The sequence below is a fragment of the Falco punctatus genome (assembly GCF_963210335.1).
Source record: "Falco punctatus genome assembly, chromosome: 2".
Taxonomy (NCBI): domain Eukaryota; kingdom Metazoa; phylum Chordata; class Aves; order Falconiformes; family Falconidae; genus Falco; species Falco punctatus.
Window position 1 is genome coordinate 93186625 of NC_137581.1, and position 27658 is coordinate 93214282.

General features: G+C 40.4%; 1 protein-coding gene across 2 annotated transcripts; it reads left to right on the forward strand.

The window, feature by feature from the left end:
• Nucleotides 1-53: 53 nt before the first annotated feature.
• On the forward strand, nt 54-27652 carry CLTRN (collectrin, amino acid transport regulator). 2 transcript variants are annotated; one of them, XM_080375280.1, is made up of 7 exons: nt 54-4881; nt 5400-6596; nt 6972-7030; nt 12671-12756; nt 19566-19682; nt 22478-22672; nt 26761-27652. In XM_080375280.1, exons 2-7 carry the CDS (start codon nt 6530-6532, stop codon nt 26915-26917), a joined length of 681 nt encoding a protein of 226 aa, XP_080231406.1. In that variant the 5' UTR covers nt 54-4881; nt 5400-6529; the 3' UTR covers nt 26918-27652. The 2 variants fall into 2 exon arrangements, with proteins under 2 accessions (XP_080231406.1, XP_080231407.1); XM_080375281.1 differs by lacking the exon at nt 19566-19682 and having other exon boundaries at nt 54-6596.
• The last annotated feature ends 6 nt before the right edge of the window (nt 27653-27658 follow it).

The following is a 27658-nucleotide window of genomic DNA, read 5'->3' on the forward strand; positions in this document are numbered from 1 at the left end:
CCGGGAGGCCGCTGGGGAGCTGGGCTCGCGAGCTGTGTGCCCGAAGGCGGCGGCGGCGGCGGCTGGGCCCCGGCACCGGGGAGCGGGAGCGGGGCGGGCAGCGCAGTAACCGGCGTGAGGCGGCTACGGGCGGCGTCGTTCGTCGGTGCCCCTGCCGCGCCGACCCTAGGCGGCCAGGGACGGGCCGCTGGGCGGGGAGCGGGCGGCCTGGGCGCCGTGTGCCAGCCGGCCGAGGCCGCCGGGTGAAGCTGCCGCGCTGGGCGGCGAGTGCAGGGGACCAGGGACCAGCTTTGGGCGGTTGTACGTCGCCGAGCGGCACGGCTGCTCGCAGTATGCTTACACGCTGTTAGAGCTGCCTCTGCAAAATTCGGAAAAGAGGGCCAGAGCTCTTCGCCTCTTGGAGGATGAGATGGAGTTTGTGTTATTCCTCCTGTCAAAAGCATTTATCATATATATAACAAAAGATTCAGTGAATGCATGGGAAAGTAGCGTCTTAAAGCCAGTTTACTAAGCTCTCTTTCAAGACCAGAAATGCTGAATCCACTGAGTCTTTCGCCGTGATTGTGATGTTCCCAGTCCCCTGAGTAAAGCAGCGCAGGCGGGGTGCAGTGACAGCTGGCCTGGGGGCTCCGCACCTCGCCGTGTCCCTGCGGACGCTCCCCAGCAGTAGTAACTAAGTGCTGACAGCTTGTGCTTAAAAGTCGCAGTGGTTGCTTTGTGACATATGTGTGGAAATATGCTAAGAACATGGGTGATGGGTGTCTGCCCTGGTCTGCAGCCTCTCAAAGAGTAAGGGAAATCACAGCTCCAGTGTAGCAGGAGCACATCAGACCGTTATATTGATGAATTTAACTGACATTGTGAAGATATTCTCATTGTCATGTCTGAGGCGTGCTACCTGTTGTGATTGTAAATGTATTTTGTGACAGGAAATGAGTTACAATGCACAGACTCATGGATATGATGAGTCCAAATACGCAAGTTGTCAGTAATTAGTTCCTTGGTGACATGTATTATAGATTGCAGCTTTCAGAGGCAATGGATTTGTAGGTTTTATTTGGGCATGTTTTGCATAGGCATTAATAGTGTACATTGTTGATTAATATCTAAATTATTGTCATAAACCACAATGTAGGAGCGTACCTCATATATCTTAGAGGTAGTATATTGCATAAATAGTCTGAGCTGCTGGCAGTGAAGCATACCAGAGCAGGTTTTGTCAAAATCACACTTAATTGACTGTGCTGTTCGTTAACAGCATGAGTATCTTCTTACTTATTCTGAAGCTCAATAAAGTTGCTCAAAGTAAGAATGTGACTCCTATAGGCAGCAGTTACATTTCCTATTTGACCAATGAATGTCCAGCCATGTCCTCTGCTATTACTTAACCATGTTTCAGATTCTGGATTGTCTTTTGAAATGAAGGAGTTGACATCAATCTTACTTCTGTTTTGTTGTGCAAACATGCATACATGTAAAATAACACATAATTTGCTCCTTCTTAGATACAGAAGATGGCACTGTTGTGCATTTTACTACTGATAAAACATTGACACCCATGAAAGTTTTGAAAAAACACAACAAAATGTATTTCATAAATCTTATTTCATTAAGCACTTACAACTATAGCATTCCAGCCTCCTTTCAACAGAGCAAGTGCTGTAACAATAACCTTCCTTTATCTATAAGAAAAAAACCTAAGAAATTCAATCATTTCTTTCATTAGTATTCTGCATTTTATTCTGGCATTTTCCCCATATACCTGGGGAAAGGACCATCTTTAAGCTTATATATTTGAGTTGTGAAAAGGAGGATCGGTTTATTAGAAAACACAAAATACATCAGCTTTTACAAATATAATGATTCTGGGAAAAGCTGTCATGCCTTTGAAACAGGAATACAATAATTGCATTTTCTCCATTTTGTTTAATCTTACGAATTTATACACATAACAGCAATTTGATATTAAGTACAGGCACAGAATTCTATACAATTTAATTGATACAGTGTCAGAAAGAAACAAACGCGACCATTCCAGGCAAGAACCATTCACATACCCAAAGTAATGCAGCATTCTGGTCAGTAGCTGTTGGCCCTTACACTGGGATTATAGACCACAGGCCTTTTCAAGCACAGTTTTGTGGAAACCTTCAAGAAGTTTGTGGAACTCACTCTCTGTGTTTCCTAAAGAAAAACATACCTACACGGTATGACACTATTTGAACCTCATCATGAGAAGGTCGGCACTGAATGCACTTAAAGAGTTACCTATCATACTGCGTTATAAATCTATGCATGTCTTTTAAGATCTACACAGATCTACGCGTGTGCAGTAAACCATCTCTGAGCAAGAGTACAGATACTCCATTTAGCACACGTTTGCACTTCGTTTTCACATGGCTCTTCTGGTTTCCATTTCTCTTGTATTTCCTACCATTGTGGACTGACATTAGCAGTTAAGAAATGTTCACTCTCTTTGTTGTATGCCCAAGCCCCATGTGGAAAAAGAGAAAGATACATTACATTTTATAAGCACACGGATTACCTAAAAGTTGTCCTTATCATGATTTTTGCTATATACTCCAGTGGAAGAGTGGTACCTTTCCTTATGGAATTGTATAGCTGTCATTTTCCTCGCTAAAGGAAATGGACATAAGAGAACACATGGTAAATGGCAGTAAAACACTAGCGTGGATTTGGGCAACTCAGAAAATACACACTGGCTAGGAGACGTTCAGGAAGCGTGGGTTTGAGATGGGAAGCGGTCAGTTTTCATTGGCACTTCAGGGCTGTGGAGCATACTATAAACTTACCAGTGAAGTGGCAGCATCAGCACCTTCCTTCACCATCCCAGCAGGGCTGGAAGTTTCTTTTTCTTCGTTCTCAGTGCCAGCCCCGTATTGAGAAATCCTTGGTGCTTTCCACTGCAAAGTGCACTTTTCAAGGCTGTTGCCTGTGCAGACTCTGGAGATTGCATCCTTCCCTCACCTGCTGCCTAATGGCTATGCTACTGTCTTAAGTGGTAAATGATTTCTCACATGCTATCTACTTCTGTGAGCATGGATAAAACCTCTGTGACAATCTAAGTCGCTTTGGCATTATTACTGTGATGACAGTGGTAGCAGTCCTTATTGAACACCTTGTTCCCCCCCAAGCTTCTGGAAAAATTCCCATTTAATGACACTTAGGCTGGACCTGTATCAGCCAGCCTGGTCTATAGGATGATGCTGAAATTCACTTGGATCTTAATCTCATCGGCTTCTGAAGTCTGCAAGAAAGACGCAGCGTTCGTCATTTCCATTGCCCCTGGGGAACTGCAAAGCGCTGTGTACAACTAGATCTGCAGTTCTCCAGGTACATTTCCATGAGTGGCTAATGCTGACAATAGCACATTGACTCTTTCCTTGCAAGAGTTGGACACAACTATTTAAGACTAAAGATTAACTTCCTCAGAGTTTAAAACTGTTAATTTGTCAAATTTGAAAACTGAGGTTAAGTTTGGCCATAGCTGTTAATTAACTTATATGATAGCTATCAAAATTTTACTTTCCTGGGATTTTCCATTTCAAAGACGTTGCAAGAAGCAGAAAAGTACATTGCTAATCACATTGAGAAGATGGAAGGGGTTTGTTTATTTTACCAAGTCAGATGCTTTCTTGAAAATTCAGTCCTCTCAATTTTTTTGGAAGTCCAAATTATGGTATACTATTAAGTATATATGTACAGACAATACATGAACTTCTGGAGGTCACAAGCGCTGAAAAAAATTACAGTTACTGTTATTTTCAACCAGGCAGACCAATTCATTTAGTACAAGAAGGGAGGCAGTTCTTTGCACTAGTTCAATGCTATTTCTGGGATGCAGATCGTGCATGAGATTCTGCATGGCTATGACCTGTAGCTCAACAGCAGTTAGGAAAAACAAAGTTACTATAAAAAAGGAACTATTTAGAAATTTAATACCTCACAAAGTCCTGAATTTAAAACATAATTAGCATATGTGCATGTAGATTGTAATTTGTTCAAGCAAACTGGTGCCTGAATGATCAATCAGTGGCAAACAAATGCATACATGCTTAAACAGTGCTGTGTATCTGGCCAAAATGGGAGAAAAGAGGCTGGACAGAGAGTTACCCAGGCATGTAGATTTATTACAGAGATAAAAAGTAGCAGAATCTCTATCTTTATAGATTATGCTGTTAATACTCCATTTGTAACCTGAAAAGTTACAGTGCTTTTTAAGAGAGCATTTTAAAATGTCATTAATTTGAAGAAAAGTTAGCTTTCTACTAACAACTGGTCTAGGGTTGCTTGTCCACCTGGCTTGTTTAAAAAACATGCTGGTTTTGGAAAAAGATTTATAGATGTGCAACAATGAGTTGCTTTTGTGCGGTACTCTGTGCATATACAGCCAGATAAGCACATGGGCTGTCAGCTGGATGCACTTGGCACGCATCCAAGTTGCTGTGTACGTATATATCAACTGCATGATGCTCTCTCCCTGTGAGCTCTGAGCTGGGGCGTTTATCATTTGTCTCCTGGCCTCCTCCCCTCTTCACTGGAAAAAAATAATTTGTCGTGCTGATTGCCAGCAAGACAAATTGGGGAAAACCAGCCATCCTGGCTGGAAGTCAGCAGCCCTGATCAGGGAATCCAGTCATGTCCTCTGAGGTTGTTCCTGCTGAGCGTCGTGTGCCTTCAATGTACTTTGACACCGGCTCCATGTGATTCCAGGGGGAAGAACTGATTTACAGTCGTTTACAGCAGGGAGAAGTGGTGATGCCATGTATTGACGCTCAGTTCCATTTGCCTTCTGGCAGCAGGGAAACAACACTCGGCTTTTCTGCTCTCTTCCTAAGTTCTCCAGTATTTTCCTCAAAGGTACAAAAATGTTCAAATGCTCGTTATTAAAGCAATGCACATGAATTTAGCATGAAACTTATATTTATGTTCCTTGAAGATTTTTTTTTAATTACAAATGTTACAGAAAACTGTCAGTCTTTCATACATCTGTGCATTTTTTAGTGCTCTCCTTTTGATGTAGGTACATACAGCATGTTAATTTAAGCTGTCATTAGAAATGAATGCATCACTTTTTTGTTTTCATAGGCATAGATTGAATGTCTAAGCAGATAATGTATCCAAGAGTTTTGTACTCGGAGCTGGTTGCCTAGTGAGAGTAACCAAGTGCCCAGGAATCAGCTTGACTTAATGACTTTTAAAGGTGGGATATCAAGTCCTTTAACAGTGGCTTTTAAAATTAAGATTTAGTGAAGCAGTAAGTTCTCCATTACCTGAAAATTCAAGTATTCTTATGTAGTAAATGCTGGTTATTGTTTGCCATAAATTCAGTTCCAAAGTTAAGTAAAATGTTCTTACTGGTACTCATTCTTGTGAAGGTCTTTGGGTTTGCAGCCTCAAGACACCCTTCTCAGTGCTGAAGAGCCAACTGAAAGTCATTTTGAAGTGATCTTCAGTTTGGGAACTAACCATTCAAGAGGCTACAGGGGGAGTACAGCTGCCGAGTGGAGTCAAATAATCCTGTCTTGTTCAGATCGCAAAGACTGTTGAAGTACTTGAGATACATTTCAGTTTCTGAATTCTTTCTCCTCTGCATTTGTCTTGATAAACATTTGACTAATAGAGTGCATCATTAAAATGTTTCCACGCATGTTTGCATACAGTGTACACAGCATGTCATGTCTATAAAACAAGAATATGTCCTTATTCAGCATGCCTCCTATGAAGTCCTTTTATTGCACCTCTTCTTATCCCAGTTGCTACCATAACAATCCTCGGACAGCAAGAAAGTATTTCTGCACAGTGGAACGAGGCATTTTCTCTGCCAGGCTCAGACAAGCTCTTGAGCCAGGACACAGGAGTGGGACTGGGATGGAGGACAGAGGGACATGGTACTGGGACCACCAGACAGGCCCTTCAGAAGTGCTATGAGTTCAAAAGCAAATGAGGGGCGAATCTGGAGCCCTGTTTTTTGGGTCTGGGGCTTCTGTGTTCATCACACATTTCTTTTTAGGGATGGAAAGGGTGCCCATTCTTCCTTCATCCTTAGGGGCCCTCTATGGGACCAGCCAGTTTCCCAGGTGGCAGCTTCCTTTGGGGACTGGTGGCAGCTGAGCTTCAAGTTCACCTGCGGTGGGTAACAGCACAGTGTCCCACCAGCTGCTCTGGTGTGACATCCCTCAGACATCTTGTGTGCCTCTCTGACATCACAGCTTGGGGGAAAAAAGGTTGGCTTGGGGCACTGTGTGGAGTTTTGTATTACTCTAAAAAGGAAGAAGGAAAATTAAAAACTCATTCGGCTTTTTTTTTTTTGCTACAGAGAAAGGTAGTCAATAACTAGCAGAAGACAGTTGTTTTTAGTGCCTGTTTTAGCTAAAATAATGGGGGTTAATTATTAAACCTTTTACTTGGTTGCTGCTGATGCTTTAATCCTGGGTCACAGAAAGTTTAAGAGTGCTTTAAAGGGGAGACTCACTTCTTTTTGCCTCAACCTTTCCACGCTGACGGGATGTTACGGGTTTCACTGCTTACTCTCTCTGTAGTTGCCATTGCTCATGCTGAGCTCTGCAAGCCAGGTAAGTTTTGGAGCCGATTCCCATCCTTCCCCAGGTAAATGTAGCTATGAGTTTATGCCTACAAAGCTGCCAGCTTCTCAGATTTTAATTTTAACTGGTTGTCTCCAGTTTGGAGATTGAATTACTGAGCATTTGCTTCTTTTATGATTTTGCAAATTCAGTATTGAAGTTGATCTCACTTAAAGAGGTCACGGTGAACCTCACTGAGACTATAGGGCTGCAGCTTTTTTCATGCTAGTAACGTCTGTTCTAAGTGGGTGATCTGTTAAGACACATTTAGAAGCTGCTGTTTGTGAAATAATTAGAGCAGTAAATGATTTAAAATCCTATTTTGCCTGACTTTCATATATGTTTGCTTTTTTCTCTTTGTGTCAGATGCACAGAATGCTTTCAAAGTACGGCTCAGTATCAAAACAGCTTTGGGAGAGAATGCAGTAAGTAAAGTATCTTTACATATTCTTCCTAACTGAATATCTGCCAAAATAGAAGTAATATGTACTGTAAAATTTCTGAAGGCAGCACAAGCAATTTGTTCTGAAGTGTTAATTGTAACAGCTTGTGCAAGTCATGGTCCAGGCATCCATTTCTTGACATTTGACTAACCCGCTCCTCAAAATGGCATCCTGTAAGAGAATTATAAAGCTTGCCTTTTCATAAAGATAGTTTTCTGTCAAAGACTTTTCTTTTTTCCTGGAACAGTAGAGACTTTAAGCGTGAGAAGTGCTGCATAAATCTAAGTCTGTATTTTGGGAAAAGCACTTCTGCTTAAGAGCGCTAATTGTAAAGTCCAGCATGTCTGGGATGGGAAGCATGAAAAGATTGTTAGTTTTTTATGAAATGGGACTTTATGTCAGGCTTTTGGACAAGCACGATCTATAGGGATCATCCAAGCATATCTTATCGATTCCCTGCTAATGTAGGGCTTAGGATAGTGGCCTTTCTTCTCTGCCTGTGGTGCACAAGCTAGTCTCACGAGGACCAAAGTGCTTTGGCTTAACTCAAGTCCTTGGGCTTGATGTAAAAATACTGGAGTGAGCAATAAGGGCCTGTGATACATAAAAGATTGGGACATTGAATGACCGAATGGTCCTTCCTGATCTAAAGCGTTATGAAATACAGCAGAGCCCAGTACTTTGTTTACAGTTTTTAATGCTTAGAGCAAATCTGCAGCATGTTACACAGCTCAGCATAAAATTAGATATAAAATGTCTTGGACAGTCATCTCCGCTGGAAATCTGGTGTCTGATTATGTTAGGAGCTCTGGGAAGCAAAAAGAGTAGGTTACATGTTATAAGAGATTGGAGCTATGAGAATCTCCCTATGACCATAGAAGCTATTCTAAAATTACCTTGAAATATCAGGTAATTTAAACTAACAGTAGTAGGGACCTAATTCCAGTGGCAGCTTCATAAACCAGACAAATTGGGAAGAAATATTCAAGATACGTGCTAAAGTATTTGTGGAAATTCATATTGAAGTAAATTCTCTTGGGTGAGAGACTTTAATTAAACAGTAGTATGAGCCTGGTTTGTTGAAATATTTATTAAAAATAGTGTAATCCTATGGCTGAAAATATGTCAAAATAATTATTGAAGCTCCTCTCAATGATAACTGCTAATATTTTGATTTAATCTTTGTTCAAAATAGTAGCAAAGAATGAAAATTGCAGTTCCCAGTAATGTTCTTTCTTATTACTTTTTACTTATCCAACTACAGTAAAATAAGGGGGGTTTGATAATTTGTAATTTGTTTTTCATCCAAAAAGGGTATAATATAAATCATTAATCTTAAAGGCACTTTAAATTACGAGAAAAAAGAAGTAACTGAGGAGTCTATTGTTTTTTTGTAGATGTGTAGTAGTTTATTTCATATAACAAAGTGTGTGAATGCCCTAAGAACTGGACAATCTAGAACAACATTTTAGAACAACAACATGCTGAAAGTGGTAAGATGCCATACAACATTACCCACAAATAATGAACAATTTATTAAGTGCACAGGTAGTTGTACCTTTTCATAGCTATTGCAGTCTTCTCTGTGAATGAATCGATCAAACTGAATTTGGGATGCTTTTTTATTTTATTTCTTTATTTTAGAAAAGAAAAACATAATACTGTCCTTGTATCACAGTAGGACATGACCAGCTTACAATACCTTAGTATGGTGTTCTGCTACTGTATTCTATTCCATTGATTTCCAAGTCACTTCAAACTAGATGATAACAGAAATCCCCAGTACTGTGGGAATTTTGCTGTAGGACTGGCAGGATAACTGCAATGTACGCTCAGGGGCACAGCAGAGAGGTCGGTGTAGTTTTCCACATAGCTTAGTGCGTGGCATCCACTTTGTGTGAGGCTGATTAAGAGAGGATACTATTTTTTAATTTGTTCACAAGGTAGGCTGTGCTTGGAGGCAGGGAGTGCCATTTAGTGTATTTATATAGTTCTTATCACAACGGAGCTGGAAAGAGCAGCTAAGATACAGTAAGTATTTAGCTGTTATCATTTTATTTGCAAATAATGGGTGTACTTGACAGAGACGTTGTTTGCTAACCGGTGGGAGGAAACATGGTATCTGCAAGCCTAAATGGAAGGAAGGTGATAGATGAGTTCCCCTGAGGCTGGTGTTAACTTTCTGAGTGGCTTCTGGAATAGCTGCTAGTCACTAGTTGCTTCCTACTGGTGGAGTTAGCAGAGTGGTAGAGAGTTAATTCAAAAGGGCCAAAGGCAGCTAGGAAATGAACAAAAGTGATGCACACCGAGAAGTCTATGTAACTCTGTGTCACCGCTCAATGTAACTGTAAAAGCCGAAGAGCTGCCACCCCAGGGGCTGCAGCCAGGTGAATCAGAAGGTGCACTTCCCTTCTGACTCGGGCATTCAGGCTGTCTCCAGGGTAGAGGATGAAGGGGATGCACCTGGTGTCTTGCCATCAAATGGGGCCCGGAAGCGTGCTCCTGTGTCTGTAGCCACTCTGCAGTCTGAATGGCTATTCAGTTAAAACACAGAACCATTCAGGAGGGAAGGGACCTTGGGAGGTCCCTAGTCCCCTGCAGCTCAAAGCCAGGTCAGCTCTGAAATAGATCAGGTTGCTCAGGGCAATCTTGTAATATTATAATCTTGTTCTACTACCTTAAATTTTGTCTTCCTTAGAGCACTACTATAGCATTTCACCCCCTCAACAACCTACGCTCATCATCTTTTACCCATTATCTCATCAACCTCCTCTTTCACTAACAGGCACTTAAGACCTGGCTTTCACAGTCAACTGTGTCTAATTCTGCTCGTCCTTAACATACAAAGGATAGAATGTGCAACTGAGTTAGGGTCTTTGTGTTTGTTCCTTTATAGAGTAAGGATGATGGTAAACATTAATAATTCTGATATCATGCAAGGTTTCATTGGTAACAGTTATCTTATGTTTATAGGGTGTGGTTGCACATGATATTTAATACACTTCCTCTGTAGCAGCACAAGATGCGCATCAATAGCTGTACTTCATCGGGACATAAAAGAACCAAAACAACGTCCTCAGTCATCAGCTGTGGTCCAGGCCTTTTGCAGCTGGAGGATAAAGATGAAACTGATAAAGCCCCATAGCAGAACAATTCAGGTTTCTTTGTACCTGTCCCTCTGACTGGAGAAAGCTGGTGATTAGAAACTGACTACTGGCAATTTGTGCCCACTTGTCATGAGTTCATACAGTTTATTAGCCTAAAGGTAGTCTTGCCATAGCTTTCCTCCTCATTATGTTGCCTTCCCCCTGCACAGCCCTGCATGCAGTCATGTACAGAGGTTCTTGTTCATATGGAGCCCTTAGTTATCTCCTGTACCTCCTGTCTGATCACTGTTTTCTTGGGGCTTCTTACCCTTCTGCCTGGAAGGTTCTCTGCAGCATCTTCTCACACAAGAAGACCCCTGATTTCTGCTGAGCTTTCTCTGCCAGTCTCCTCCTCTGTATCTTGCAGCTTTCTGTTTGTTCTGTCTTTTTTAAAGTGCTTAATCTTTCAGCTGGGGCTGGAGTTCCTCACTATGAATTATTTTCCCTGTTTCAAGATACCCTTTTTGTTACTCTGACTTAAAGAAGCTGTAGGCTACTGCATTATTTATGAAAACTGAATACTTGATAGTCATTAATTGTACATATATACGTATACTGCACTAAACATAAACATTTCAACTACAATACTTGGTAGTGCTGCATTGCATTTGTGTCCATGTAAGTGTGAAATAGAGTGTGTTTCATCATTATCCATTTTCAAGACAACTGATTAAATCATCTCTACAGCTGGTTTAATCTACTGGATAACAATTTTTTTTTTTCTCTGTCCTTTTGAACCTGTTCTGAAAGTCTGCAGATGGCACGCAGGGATTCAGTCAGTAGTGCCCCACACAGAAAAAGGAAGATCTTCCCTTTTAGTGCTGCAACATGTGCTCTCTGTGGTTTAAGCACAGATATCTTTAAAATTACAATAGTTTTATGGCTCTCATCTACATTAATTTCTCTACTACATTATCTCTTTTTCTTTTAGTACTATTTGCTGTCGTTGCTCTCATGTTTTCATCAGTGCAGTGGGATCAAAATACAGGGGTTTATAATTTCTTTTCAAGGTCTCCCCCCTACCCCCCCAGTTTAAATCTCTAGGCTGGCATTATCACAGTATGCTTACACCTCCCTTCATTCACAAGGCAAGAGTGGTGAGTCAGAACCCAGATTTTCAGCACTGCAGCTGGATTTGAATGTTACTCAAGATGTCTGTTGCTCAGCTTTGTTGTTTGTCCCTGTCCTACTGCATCTCAGAGAGCCCATTTCACCACTTTTCATTTTCTAGGGATGATAAATATGATCAGTATGACTTTCTGCTCTTTAAATGACTGCCTTCTTGCCTGCTTAGGTTCCCAGTCTACAGGATGTCAGAGCGAAATGAGGGCTGATGCCTGGAAGTTGGATTCCTCCTTTCTGCAGAGAGGTTGCAGCCCCATGCATTCAAAATTAGTATTTAAAAACCAGAATTGAGATTTGGCATTTTCAATGCTGTTTACTGCTTATTGACATATATTGCTGTTTTTTGAATGTGTTACAAAGGCCTGTGAAAAAGTAGGTCCCAATTGTCAACAGGGTTAAGTATCCACACCATTGGATTTCTGGTTTGGATGATTACAGTACGGATTTTTTTAATACTGAAAGTTGAAGATTAGATTTGTATTCTGATTGACTGAAGAAAGTTGCCTCTAACCTCCATTAATATAATTCCAAGAAACTATTAATCTTTGTAATCTGCTGAAAGGGGAAATTCAATCAGTATGCCTCAGCCATGGCTCTGTTATGAAAATGTAATAGGTGCAGTTCTTACAGGTGATTAGAATTGCATATGTGGATGAAAGCCCAGAGGAACCTAGTGAAGCTATCTCAGAAAACTGAAATTGTGGAAGCATGATTTTTCATCAAGAGAATGGAGAACAGTTTTTGGAGCCTGTATTTTACTTCTTATTAAAGTAGTAAGGATGCTATTTTCTTTCATCTCATCTGTGATGTAGTCAGTTGTGCTATTGTTGAGTCTGTCTTCTTGTTCCAAGGATGGTGTGCAGCAATAAGGCCATAATCTCAATTTATTTCCTGGTGTCCTGACATCCAACTCCCAGAGACTACCTTGAACATTTGCTTTTTTTTTATTTTTGGGCAGAGCCAAATGGTCTTTGAGAGTGGATTTAAACCTTCTACTTTATCCAGCAAAAGAGGCAAGGCCATGGGTGCAGCTGTGGGAGGAGAATTCTAGTTGTATGCCTAGTCTTTGGTACAAGAAACTTTACAACTCCAGTTTGGACAGCTTTCAGAAGCGTTCTATTCATTCAGTTTTTGGAAACATTCTTTGCACTTTATGCTGCGTTTTATAACAGCTGTTAGAAAAAGTCTTTCATGCACACCGAATAATGGGCAGGAATTTATTTTTGTAGCACAACCAGAGAATTTATTCATTTCCTTGATCAATGTAGCATTTCAAGTTCAGTGACTCCTTTCCCTCTCTGTACTGCCAGCACTGGTGCTGGAACTGATTATTTTCCATCTTCTTTTACAGTATGCCTGGGACGCTAATGAAGAGTACCTCTTCAAAGCAATGGTGGCTTTTGCAATGAGAAGATATTCCAGCAAGAGCACAACTCAGTGAGCATCTACTCTGATTTGCCTTATACATATTAACAATGCTGTATGTTGTAGCCCATTCTCTGCTGTACTGAACTGTAGAGATCATTACATACAGCTTCTCAGAACAGCCTGTTCCAGTATATTTCTTTGACACCCAGATATATGTTAAACATCACAGTTTCTCTGTTTTAAGCAATGATCAATCTTTGGACGAGTATCGGTGTTGATGTGAAATGACACAGCTGTGGATCTCAGTGGGATTGTGCCAATTCACTCCAGCAGAATCTGGCAGTAAGACATAATACCTTCTGGAGACCACACTGGGAGGAGGCAAAGGGACACATTGGCAAGGGCAAGAGAAGCAGTACAGATCCTTGAATAAGCAGCTTTGGTGCACATTTTCTTAGAGCACAGCTTCCTCAGTATGTTGAAAATCAGCTAACTCATTGAACCGGAGGGTGGATAGCTACACTAGCGCTGTGTTCTGCTGGGGGTATCTGTCCCTAATATTGCAGCGGTTGAGTTACCTAGCATCAAGAAGTTTCAGATGTTGCAGTTTAGACATAATTCAGCTTTTAATTGGTTTTGGGATAAATCTACCCTGAGGTATTGAATATTCTTCTCAGGCTTCCGATCCTTGATACTTACGAAGTTAGATAGCAGATTAGACAGACCATTTAGCAACCTGTATTTTCAGAATGCTCTTATCTTTCTTAAATGAGAAACCTTGTTAGTGTATTTCTATAGGCCTATTATTTTTCATTGGGAAGACTTGTGGTTCTGGTAGGCTAATGAGGATAAATTTCTCAGTTTACTTTAAAAAATACTTCAGACTGTCATTGCATCAGATGCAGCATATTCCACATTTGCAAAAGTATTAGTTAAATTTAATCACTTTATGATTATTGTGGCTGCCACACTTTCTCTTAAATAGAAGGTGATTTCCCCCTCCATGGAACAGGAGTGTTTGGTTCCCTGCTGTTTCATTTTTATTCCTCAGAAGCTGGCGTCTTTGAGCAAAAGAGGCATCACACCAAGCTTAACAAAACCAGCCAAGTATGCTACTTCACCCAATGAAAATGACACCTAAAACAATGAGTTCAAGGTACAAGCTAATTAAAGGTGATTTTGCAGGCTTTTTCTCAGGTTTTCAAAGTAGCAGAGTTTTCATCAAGTATGTGATCCATACAGATTCACTTTTGTATACTTATTTTAGTCCCAGGTCCTTTTTTAAAATTATTTTCTTCCTTCAAAGTTGTGGTGCTTTCACACAGCAAAAAAACTGTCAGAAGCCAGTGATCTTTTTCCTCTTCAAGCACCATGGGTCTCTGCAGACTCAACTAATATTAGAAAGCTTGGTGCAGGGATGGGGAAAAATCAAGCCAGTATGAAAGGAGTTAAAGTTTTAATGGATGTTATCTCTATCCACTGCAGGAAATCACAGCATTTATGTTCACTTAATTCAGTTTCCTACCAAGACAATTTTTCCTATGGACAATTATGATTATGACAGTGTTACCCCAGTTTGGAGGTGAGGTTGCACACATCAGTAATTTCCTGCTACTATGCTTGTCAGAGAAGTCAGTATAATACCTGAAAACAGCTAGGTGAGGGCAACTTTACCTCTTCTTAAGGTGATGTAGGACTTCTTCATGGGGTATCACTTGGGGTGTACTTTGGAAGTATAACTGATACCTCTTCTAGGACTTCTAGATACCTTTGGGGTCATGTGTAGGCAGCGTGCCAGCTGAAGGAGCAGCTCTGAGATCTAGTATAACTTACTAGGCAACAGGATGAGGTGTTTCCTATCCATAGATCTCTCCCAAATCCCAAGGGAACTCAGGGTCACTATTCAATGATGGAGAGCTAGATGAACCTCCCAATACACCTCAAATAACCTGCTTGTTACATGGAAGCAGGAAAGCTTTGAACGTCTCCATCCTATTAAAAGTCCTGCAACTAATGCACTCCTTTCCCCATCCTTGTGGCTGGCAGATGGAAGGAACTGAGAGTAGAGGAAGGAAAGCAATCTGTCTCTATCCCCTCTGCAGTGGGTATGGAGGTGTGGGAGCACTGAGGGTACAGCAGCATGCCATGCACAAGGAACGGTACTCTTGGATAGCTGGGCAGGATTGCGGCAGGGGCTTGCAGTGGAGAGGGAGGCAGAAGCAGGAATTTGTGGCAAATAAGTTACATTACACTACAGAAGCTTTTACAGATAAACACCAACAGATTTTCTTTGGGAGCTGTAAAAGAGCAATGATCAATTATTCTGTTATAAAAGAATAAACAAGGCGCTTGTGACTGCATTCTGCTAGCATCTAAAATGAACCACATTTTGCATCTAGTGAGTTGAAGATTTTTGTCAAAATAAAGACTTACAAAAAAATCACCAGTATTTTACATAATCAAATACTGGTTCTGTTAGGGTATAAATTCTGCACAGGGCCATAACCAGAATGTGACAAACCTCCCCTTTAACATCCCATTAATTTCTAATACACCCACAGCCCTGCAGTAACTCACAGCCACAACCAACTCCCACATGAGACCAAATGCCATTAACTTCAGCAAGCTGGATCAGGCCCCAAAAATAATTTATCTGGTGGATCAGCATAACTATTGTTGCAGTCTGTCCCATCACTTTTGAAATTCAAAGTCACCTTTTGTTAGGCTTCTGAAGCTGGATAAAAGCCAGCCCATAATGACAAGCATTTGAATGTGGTGCTGGAAACAGCAGTTGATGCTGCTGTTGCCCTTATGTAACCACTGAGTGACCCAGTGCAGAATGGACAGGCTTGCACATTACATCTTGAGTTCTCTAAGGTTAATTTCTAAACTAAAATTTAATAAATCATGGAGCTGTGTTTAATGTTTGAAAGGCTTGTCAAATTTTCAAGTCTGTGTGAAACAGAAGACAAAATCCATAAAATTATTCAATTATTATTAATACAGATAAAATAAATACTTCTTTTTCAGTGGAGAATTAAAACCCCTTTATTTCCTGCTCTATGTATGGCCTTTCAATTAATTCTCAATACATGCATTCATGAACTACATAAGCCAACCTTTGATCTCTCAGCGTTAAAAAATTGTCTGTATCTGTGTTAGTAACTCTGTTTTCTCTAATCTGTGACTCATTTGAAATAATATGCATCTTTTTTGAGGCTGAGACTGGTTAATCTTTAGAGCAGAAAGAATGTTATCGTATTTACTTTTATTCGAGTAAGAGAATCTACCTTTGGTACATCTTCTTCCCCATTTGTAGATTAAAAAAGCTGCAGTTTTCCTCATGAAATGAACAGAAAAAAAATTTCACCAACATTATCCATATTCCTAAGACAAGCTATTTTGATGGTAAAAATATTGTGAGCATTTAGAACAACAAAAGAAGCCTCTAGAGTTAAAGCTGTTACATCAAGGTGATCCCACGGCTGTTGTTCACAAAAAGGAAGGAAATAACAATCTTTTGCAGGAGCAGCTGCACAGCAGTGGGTTGGAAGAGGCCTGATGCTTTCGGGAGAGCTGGAGATAGTGCTTGGGACTTGGGGACTATGGTTCTCCCATGAGCTAACAACTGCAGACACGCAGCTCCCTCAGAGTCTCTGGCAGCTCTTTCTTACCCCTAAAAAATCCTTTAAACCTCCATAAAGAACAACAATGGCGTTTCAGGCCGAGGAACCTGCACTCTACTCGTTGTTCACTTGTGTATATTAAAGAAAATGAAGTTTTGTACTTTTCCATGGTGCCACAAGGGAGAAACATGATGTTTTTTATTTTGATGATAACAGTCTCCTATAATCACCATGACAAAAGTCTATCTGTTGCCTGCTAAGGAAATAAAAAAAATGTCCACATATGTTTACAAATACACTTAATTAGCATAATGCTTGGAGAAGTCAGGTTTCTCCAATCTAAACAATGTAAAGAGATAGTTTTGTAATGTTTCTGCATGCTGTGGATCAAACCTGCATGCAAATAGCACAGGGGGAGGAAAAAAGACATACCTGCTGCAAAGAAACTGCCACATTAGTGCTTGTTGAACCAGTCTGTTTTGGTGTTTACTGAATCCTCTTTGAACTTCTTGTGAGCAGTATTATTCTCTTTTGAGCCTGAAAGGATTTACAGCATTCAGATTCCACTCATGAAAAAGTCGCAGCAGTGAAACCAGCTGCTACGGTTTCCTGGTTTTTATTGGATGCCTATAATCAAGCAAGGATTTTAGACGTAACAGGGAGCAGAAAGGAGGCAATATGTATGTATCCTAGTGTAAGCCTTGCTGCCCAATTGATTCAGTGTACTGTATTTTCTAAAGAGAGAGAGATGCTGCATCTAATGATGACCAACTGCCCTATCTCATGCTGAAAACCTTGGCACTGTAGGGACAACCCCCGGCTGAAGAGTCTCTGAGTCTCTGAATGAGAATAAGGTCGGAATGTTCTGCCAGTCTTTATCTACCAAATTTACCTTTCTCTTTGGGGATCAAACTTTCCTCACTCACCCCATTTCAAGAACATCTGTAGGACAACACAAACACAGATTTTCTACCTGGACCAGTTTTTGATTGCACCACAAAAAATCCAGCATTAAGAACTGCAGTACATGAAGCTTTAGGTCCTACTGTTATAAATTCTCATGATGTAAAACTTCCTCTGCAGATACAATTTTAGATACTCTTTGAAATCAGCAAGAGTTTGTCAGCCACCAGCCAGAAGTAGACTCTTTTTTTCCCCTGTCCTGTAAATTTTGTGCTTTGCTTTTGTTTTGGGAGGAATAAATCTGCTTCCATCTTCTGACTGTTGTCAGAAAACTGATGTGAATAGCTTTTCAAATTCCAGAGGATAACTTTCCTCTTTTAGCCATAAAAATTCTCTGTATTTGCAAAACTGACATTGTTCTAGAGAGGCAGAAGTGGGTATTTCAGCTCTGCAAAATCATTGCTTTCTGTTTTATTGTATATCTCGATGGAATATGTACCTTCTCTGTAAAACAAAAGGATGCACTACGTAAGGCACCCATACCACCCAAAAAACCCCTTTCAGTAGTAAGTAGAATATTTCTGCAAAATATCCATAATGAACTACTGTGATCAAGCCAATGCCTGTCCTGCCTTAAAAGCAAACTCATTCTTTTCTGGATGGAGGCATTCATTGGCAATTTTGGCTCCCTTCTATTCCTTCCTACCTCATGCTTCCTGCTCCTCAGGCCACTGCAGAGGTTATTTAATTGTATTTGTAATTAGCCAGCAGATGGCACTGCCAAATATTGCTCTGTGACAGGGGGATTGCTTGCACCCTGATAAAGAGGACAGGCTAGAAAGGAAATGTTACATCTTAGATTTTGGTGATGGACAGGCCAAATCTTAAAACCAATTATAATAGCTAGTAATGGGCATTAAAAACATCACTGCAGTTAATTAAAAGAGGGGCTACATTCTTCTCCACTTGCTTACTGCAGGGTTTTCTTCTCCAGAACAGCAGGCAGTATCTGAAGACCCTTCATCCCAAGTGGAGTCTGTCAAGACAGGGTGGCTGTATTGTGCTTGTGGCCAGGTAGACCTTATGGAAAGGTGAACCAAGTCCAGGCTGCTCTCTGGAAGTAAAAATAATCCTAATTCTTGGCCCTGGACTTTCAGAATATCTGCTTACTGCTTGGACATGGCCAGTAAATCTAAATCCTGAGCCACATTCTTTGGGCTCTTTATTAATGATATAGAACTAATTTATTTTTTTTTCATTTTTCTCTCTCTAGCTATTTGTCATTGAATTCATAAAAGCTTTGGCTGTCCTTTAATGATAGATACTATGTTCCTTGCTGTGCTGTAATAAATGCCATTTTATATAATTCCTATATATTACACCAGTTTGGTTGGTTTGTTTCTTAGGTTTGTGAATAAACTAGGAACAGAGAGAAGAACGTAGGAACACCGTCTATCCTCAGTCACTATTAATCATAATAATTGTGAGTGAGGATAGGTGTATTAGCTAATGTATTAGCCTTCACTTCTTCAGTTTAAATACTCATGATGGTGTCATTCCACGAGGTTTTTCTAACAATAGTTCCACCATTTGCTAGTATTAGTGGTAGAAACAAATTTTTTAAGAATCTGTAAAAAGGCATTTAAAAGACATTTTGCACACTTTTTACACAGTATGCCATGAGAAGCTGCGTGTCTCTGCCCTTCCACTACTGACTTCACATAAAGCTGAGCAATCTTCTCTTAAAACAGATGAGATAAATATCTGTCATAGCATAAGCTGAAGGGCATAGGCCAGTGCCAGTAGAAAGTCTAGATTTAGCCTGTTGCCTCCACTCTGTGCCTGACTCTGTGAACAAAGATGCCAAAAGGAGTAACATCAATTTCATTGCTCTTCCCTCCAACAAATGTATCCTGTAGGACTACACTCACTTGAAAATCATGTGGGGAATCCCTCATGACTGGTTCCTGTGGTACTATCTGTCAAAACCAAACCTCTTAGTTCACCAATGCATTTGCCCCATTACGTGGCCTATGTCACAGCCCTGATGATTAAGATGTAAATATGTATTTTTCCATTTGATTACATTAAATGTATGTCCATGCAAGTTTGTAATAGATTCAGAAATTCATTTGAAGACTCAAGTTTGGTCTCAATAAGCAAAATTTCATAATGGGAAATAGGAAATGCTGTGAGTGATATTTCTTCCTTGAGCATTAACTGTTAACATTGTTAAAAGCAGGAATTTTTCCCCCTTTAGATGAAAGCAATATTTTAAGAAAATCTGAAATATTTCAATGATTCCATCCATGCTTCTTTAATGATGATTTTTGTTTTAACTGTCTGCAGAATTTCCAATGTGCTGCTCTGTAATGTGACGGATCGGGTGTCATTTTGGTTTGTGGTCACAGATTCTTCCAAAAATGTGACAACTGTTCCTGGAAGTGAGGTAGAGGCAGCCATCAGGTACAGCCACGGCTTCGGCAACACTTTCTTCCTTGCTGACTGAGGATACTTTCTCTCTCTGGGCCTTGTATGAATGGGCACTCTGCCCCTTTAAAGATGAGCTAATCCAAGTAGTTAAAACACTAAGGGGTCAGGATTCTTGCACGCATGAGAGATTAGAGGATTTTGCAGGGTCCCACAGAATGCAAAGCATGTGAGCTTTGGGATTATAACTTTGAAAGGGGTCTTTCTTAATGCTGGAGCCTCAGAAGGAATCTAGCCCGTTTCCAGAGCCCTACCTGTAATTTGCTGTCCAGTGTGTGGCACATACACTACTCTCATCCAGCTGCTACATTTCCCAGCAAGAGAGCCTTCTCCTTCAGATGAAAGAATTGCACACTTTCTGGGTGGGATTTGTATAATTTAACTTCCTTTGCATGCCACATGCCCACCTGCCCACTAATGACCAGGACAAGTGACCAGCTTCCTTTCAGTGCTTCTCAAGTACAGTTCGTCTGTACTTAATTTAGAAGCTTTCACATGAAAAGAGGTCGTGTGAACTCTTCATGAACAGAGCTGGCTGTGGCCCAGTTTGGCTTAAACAATCTTATTCTCACGTTCTTTTCATACCAGCTCTTTCTAGAATGCCAGTTGATATCATAGCTGAGCATTGCTTGTACAAAGTACCAGGTGGTACAGATTGGTTTGCTTTCTACTAAATATCCCATTCCAATATCCCAGCAAGAGTATAGAGCTGAAGAGGGGAAAAGAAAAAATGGGTAATCTGACTTCAATCATCCACCAAACCTGCGTAAGGGGTTTATAGGGATGACTCCCACAAGCAGCATAACTCACATACATTTCTCAGGCTTGGAATGGAAAACAGACCTCTTTGTTTTTAGGCATTCTGTACTCTGCCTTGAAAATTCATCTTATCTCTATGGAGGTGTAATGCCTAATTCCTGATGAATGAGTATGCGTTCTTTTGGAAAGATTAACTTAAGCTTATGAGCAGATTAAACTATTTCCAACAGAGACACCAAACAATAGTTTCATAGCATTAGTGGAGGAAGCAGATTATTTATTCACTGAAGTTCTCGGTAAGAGTGCTGGAATGCAGGGGTTTTGCATTTCTGTTATTCTTTGATACGTTCAGTAGCATAAGCTGATTTATTTAAGTCTTTTATGTGCCCTGTTTGCCACAGAAATTGGATGCTATTATATTACGTTTGGTTTTTAACTGTTGTCTGTCACCTGATAAAGAATATGCTATTTATGAAAAGTTTTAATTCCTACCTAACTTAGAAACAAGAAATAAAGCAGTCTATAAAACTACAATGCTTTTTATTCAATTGCTTCTGATTGCAGGCTTCCATACTAAACCAATATGCTAATTCTTCATACTACAGTAGCACATAAGAGCACTACCTATGGACCAGAATTTTATTGTATGAGATCCTCTACAAAGTAAGAACAAAGAGGAAGGTAAACCTTCTCAGAGTTCTGTATGAGACCCAAGGTCTTGCATAAAGACACACGGAATATATTTATGCATATACAAACACAAAATGCAATTGTAGTTGCCTGCATGTGTTTCAGCACATAATTCTCTAACTCCAGCCATTAGATAAGGGTGAACAATGCTTATTTCAGCTGTTCACAATGATCCTTTCATATCAATAAGGATGAAAATCTTTTCTAAATCAAAGACAGCTTACCGTATAATGAGTCTTATAATTTGCCAAGGATTTCAGTCCTCCCAGGAATGCTAGCTCTCCATTAAGGCTAAGAACTTACTGTCTAAGGGACAGTCAGACTTTATGATTTCCGAGAAAAGAAATGTTCAAAAATTTACCTGTATTTCCCATATATCTGTTCTTAGGAAATAGTTGCTTTATGGTAAATAGGTTGTACTGTATATAAGAAAGAATTGCTGTGAATCATACAACTGCAATCAAAAAGAATCTCTCAAGACCAATATATGTAATACATTTTCTAAAAAAAATTTAACATTTTGAAAAAGCTAATGAAAGGTACTGCTAAAGCCTCTTAAGGCTGCTTAGATTCAGATCCAGAAATACCTGCAAATGCTTAGAAGGAGTAAATGTGGGTGAAGATATCCATTAGAAAGGGTAACAGTTGTACAACTCATATGAAAAAGCATGTTTCTCAGACTTACATTTCTCATAATGGAAAAAGTATGCAAAATAGAAGTCCCTGTAGCTGCACCTGCAGGGAAGGAAGGGTGTGTTGGCAATAAGGATGGATTCTTATGGACCAAATTGTATCCTGTCTTTGAGGACCTAAGAAAATCTGCAGCAGCAAGAGCAGATGTACTGGCCCATAACATGCAGAATGGGTCATTTTGAGGAACCAAGGGGCACTGATAAGTAACTCCTCTGAGCATTGCAGGGTAGATTTGCCACTCTCATGCTAACCTTGAATGCTGCACGAGCAAGACAGCAAAGCCACCCTTACAGATTACAGTCTGATATGCCTTCAGCACGTGGTCCAAAACAGAAATAAATAATAATACTGTACTTCAGGTCTTATCTGTATTTCCCAATTTTTCAGATAAATACATACGGAAGTCTGGTGTTCAAAACCTTCTGAGTGTGTGGATGTCTATGGATTACTAGCAAGGTGTATGTTAAAGCGAAGGTCTGTGTAATCCTGCCAGTGTTATGCTGAATCAAATTCAGCCCTGCCAGATTTGCAGCACATACATGAAAATTCCCTTCCCCCTCCCCCCTCTTCTTTTTAACTTGTAAAATACCTTTATAAAGAGTTGTAATGTTCTTTGTGTTTTTATGAAGGATGAATCGGAACAGAATCAACAGTGCCTTCCTACTGAGTGACAAAACACTGCAGTTCCTGAAGATAACCTCAACCTTATCACCTCCTGTTGAACCCGCGACGCCTGTCTGGCTTATTGTATTTGGTGTTGTTCTTTGTCTCATTGTGGCAGGAATTGTTTTCCTCGTTGTTTCAGGGATTCAGAAACACAAGAAGTAAGCAGCTTAGATTTTCTTCTTTTTTAACTGAATACCGGCAAGTTAAGCTGGGCTGGTTTTGCTTTTCAAATCAGCCTCAGAGAAATGATAGCTGTGCCCCCACGCCCTATGTAGGTAAAGATAATCCATATGTCCTTTTCTGAGGAAAAGGGTTAAAATTTTTAACTGTGAAGTATAGATGGCTTAGTAATGCTGGGGCATAATGAGGAAATAGGGAGTATGAGAATACGATCCTGGAGGCCACCTAACTAGATATGATAGCTTTACAAAGACGTTGGCTGTCATTCTTCTCAAGGTTTAGTATGCCACAGGTGAGCCTTCTCTCACAGACTACCCAAATAGCTACCAAGAGGGAGAAGGCTGGCAGTGACTGTGCCCCTTCCAGGGCAGTAGTGTCAAAAGCTGGCAGGGCTAAAAGAAATTTGCTGCTGCAGTTTGAGAAACCTCAGTAGACAACATAATAATGATTAATATACGGCTGAAGAGGCCCTGCTCAATGGAATGATGCATGGTCTTGCCTACCATTCATCACCTGGTGAGTCCAAAGTACCCAGCCCTTCACAGGTTCATCACCAGATTTCCCCATAAGCCTAGGTATCTGCTGTTTGACAATAGGGTAGGAGAGAGATACTCTTTTCCTCTCAGTTTCTGCCCTGTGGAGGTACTGGTGAAAAAGAGAAAGCTATGCATGCTTCCCTAGTGTAAGTGTGTTGGAGGAAGACAAAAAGTAAGTAGAGTGTTGGTCCAGCCATCTCTGTTGGCTCAGAGCTGGCCATGAGGAATAGAAATATCTCAGCTGAGCTCAGATTCTGCCACAGAAGTTCAGCTTTTGCCATGGTTTAGGCTGCCACAGAGGCAGAGGTTAGGTTAATACAGTATTATGACTTCAGCAACACAGTCATATAAGAACAGCAGAAGAACTGAAAAAGGGTAAATTTCTGCTGACAACAAGGTGACAAAATTATTGACTGTATGGTAGACTGCATCCCCAAATATATCAGAACAAAGGATTCATATATGAAAAGTGGTGTGTTGCAGAGACTTTTCCTTTCTGCGTCCTTATCACCTTGAAGAACAACATTAAAAGACCTCAGAAAAACACTTACTGCAAAGGATAAGTGTTTCTCATAGAGAACCCTTAGCATTGTAGTCAGACTCCCTTCAGTTATGTTTTGCATTCAGAAGAGTTGCATGAATTTGCAAACCCTTTTCCATTTTCAAAAAAACCCTGAACAAACAATAGATGAGGGATGCTGTTGGGGAAAGAGTCTGGGCAGGTACTTGGGATCGGTGGATAGTTTAAGCCCTGTCACAACCTTCCGTGTGGTATGGGCTGAGTTATTTCATCCCCTGAACCTAGGTGACCTCTTCTGTAAAACTGGAGAGTAATGTTGCTACCTGAAGCCCATATCTACCCGCTGCGTAGTATCGTGGCTCCGTGTGTCTATATAGTGCCTAACTTAAAGGGGGTCTTTGAACATATCAAGTAAGTGTAATATAAATAAATTATGCTAAATAGCTATGATTTTTTTCTAGCTACAATAATCATTTGTGCTTCCTATCATGCTGAAAGACACCATTCCCACCCCCCTATTTTCAAAATAACTTAGCTGATCTTGAGCAGTTCCCCTCAATATCGTGTAAACTACATGCCCTTATTGTCATACTACCAGTAATATGGTTTGTTGCTGCCTGCCTATGGTTATTTGGTATCCTCTCTGTCTCATGCTCTTTCCCTTTTAGTTGTTATTCTCCTTTTTATTTCTCCCTCTGTTTCCCTAGTCTGCCTTTGCGTATAACCTTTCCTCTGAGCAGATCCATCCATGATTGAACTCTAACCTTCCTTGCACGTCAATGGCGTTTCCAGGCAGGGGTGGGGAAGTGAGAGGGAGGGTAAACCAAGCATATATTTCTTCCATCTACTGTTGCAAAGACTGGAGGGGTAAAAGGGATGATCTGGGCTATTTAGCTTTTTTGAAAAAGAAGAGCCAGGCATCAGAGAAGAAAATTTCAGAAGTGCTCATCTCTTTTTCAGGCACTGAAGTATGTGACCAGGTTGTCAAAGACTTCTGCGTGTTCAGTAATGAGTTTTCTTGGAAACCTGTCCGGAGCTGACATAATGGCAGCTCTGTTGCCTAGTAAGCTGTGTTGGAAATCTGGCCCCAAGGATGGTGTTGACTTCTCATAAATCTGGCATTTTGTCTTTATAGGCCTTTAAAGTACCACTTAAATGCCTTAGTTCAGATAAGCCCCAAAACACGTGCTTCAGGCTGTTTGTATTCTGGGTGACAGGGAAGCACAGGCCTATAATGGAGTTTCAGTAATGAGTTAGACTCATGCATCATTTCTTGAATTGAAAGATTTTCTTACTTAGGTCTTCCCTGTGCGTCACTGGCCAACATGTAAAACTCAAAGCCACAGCTGCCTGCAGCTGGAAGAGCTCCATGTGACTGTAGCCCTTGACTCTACAGTGAGCTGGATCAGACACAGTGTCTCCCAGCCTTATGTTTGTTCTCCTGTCATTGCAGCAACAGGACACCTCCCTCTCTGATAATAGATTTGGTGTATACCCAGGGCAGGACCAGCCTCTGCTGGCTATGCTGAACTAGGCTGAACTCTACCCCAAGCCCCCAAAATCCCATCTGCAGCAGAGGCCATAGGCATTTGCCTCGGGGAGAGTGAAAACAGAGTAAGCACACACAGTGATTCCCTCTGTTATTCTCCCAGCATCTAATTTGCAGCTGAGAGTCTTCCCGAGCTGGATTTGGTCTGTGTGTATTGGTTAACCCACAATGTTTTCTCTTTCTTTAACTTGTTGAGTGTCCCCTTAGACTAGAAATTTCTAGCTTCTCTGAATTCCTATGGCAACAAGTTCCACACATCTAGTTCCACACACCTCCTACTCCTGTAATTTCTTCTAAACCTGTTTCTTAGTATCTTTTATGTTCTTCTCCCACAGGTTTTGTATTAAAGAACCCTCCTTTTATCACTGTAAGAGCAGATAAAATCAGCCAGAGGTCAGAGGTTTCAACTACTATTCCCCACTTTTTTTTTAGTCTCTAATGCCAAGAATCTCCTAAAGGCCAATAAAATGTTATTATTGTGAAAATCGCCGTTATTAGCAGTTACACTGAGTCAGGTTGTTATGATAGTCCTGAGTCAGATTGTTATAGTACATGTTATGGGATAGGACGCAGTGGAGCTGACCTTTGAGTTTCTTATCCTCTGAAACCGCTGATGCTGCAGGCTGTAAAGTACAGCAGGTTTTTCAACTATGAACTAGTAGATCTCAAGGTCAGAATAAATCTGGAATTAAAGGAACGTCATGACACATTGACTGGTATTTCTGTATTACATCTTCTCATGGTTGTATTTTTAGATAACTTTATTCAGCAACTGTTTTAATATGCTTTTAGTGAGAACTGGAGCCTGGAAAAGTGAAAGCTGTGCAATTGTTTGATCTAGAAAACAGAAGTATAAAATAACTAGGCTGTTAATGAAGTTTGAACTAGAACTGCAGATTTGCAGCATTAAGAGTACCTGACTTCTAGAGAAGATCATCAAGGAGTATGAGGGCATTCAAGTCTCCACTTTTGGAGGCTATAGTCTAAAACTGGTCTGCTTCTAAAAAGTATGTTTTAATTTGTCCACATCGTGGGGTGAAATCTATGATACACATAACAGTGTCAGACTAGACGTTTAGTGCAGTCCTTCCTGATGTAAAGCAAGAACAGATTTAGAGATGTTTTCCATTTTTGTTTTGCGCTACCTTTTCCTTCTGCACCTTCCAGTCATTTTACAGAATAAGGAAGTGAAGTAATATTTATAACATATTTACAATGTGTTTACTCTAGGTTTTCTGATTCCTGATCCTGTCCTTAAACCACTAAACCAGGGATTCCAATCTGTAGGCCTTTCACCTTCCATGGTATATTTACAACAGCAAAGAGGTGCACCAGATTATGTCTTTCAGAATATAACCTATGATAAACTTCTGACTAAATGTGCAGGCTTTATGTCTGTGGAATCATGGCGAAGTGCTGCAGGTCAACAGAATAAGTTGATTTTCTCTTTCTTGTTTTTAGAAAGACTAAAGAGTCAACAGAGAGAGAAAATTTAGAAGAGAAAGGCGAAGTGACAGTAACAGTAGAAAATGGGATTCCTTGCGAAGTGCTGGATTTAAAAGCAGGCCATGTTAATGGAGTTTTTGCAGCAGATGATGAACGATTCACACCCTTATGAAATGCTGCCATTGCTATCTGGCAGTTTTTTGAAAGACTCCTGTGCCTACCTTATCTCGCCACTACTCCTGAATGTCAAACATGAAGACAAGAAAAATGTCCTTTCACTTAATTTCCCTCGAGAGAACCTTTTGCTGATAACACATACACTCAAACTTCCATTACGAAGCTTTTGTGCATGAGCAAAGCAAATGAGACAACCTCAAATGATATCCATTAAAGATTTCCAGAAGATGTGTGGCAGAACAGGGTTGAATCCTGCCTTGTGTCAGGGATTTAATTTTTAATGATTTTTTAAATATGTCCATTGCTTGTTTTTCCCTGAGATAAATGTGAAACTGTATTATTCCTGAATATCACTGGGGAGATCATCTATCTTTGTCAGCTCTTGCTGGGCTTTCTTTCAAGCCATATGCAAAAGTTTCTCTGTAAAATGACTTCTGTTTGCTGATATGCAGTATGCCTTTGGATGGAATAGTAATTGGTGCATCAAAGTATTCATTTCTAGAGAAAAAAAAAAGCAAGCTTTCACAGTCTCTGTAAGAGCAAGTTAAAATGTGGCTGGGTCATCTACAGCTTTAGAGCTAGGAAAGATCTAGTACTGAAAGTGTTTTTCACTTAACGGATCCAAGTCATGGATTACATGACCTGGAAATTAAAAGTTGCAAAAGTTCGATATTTGTTGAAATTAAAAGTTGCAACAAAGGGCAGATTTTCCCAAGGTGCAGTCTGTGGTTAGTGG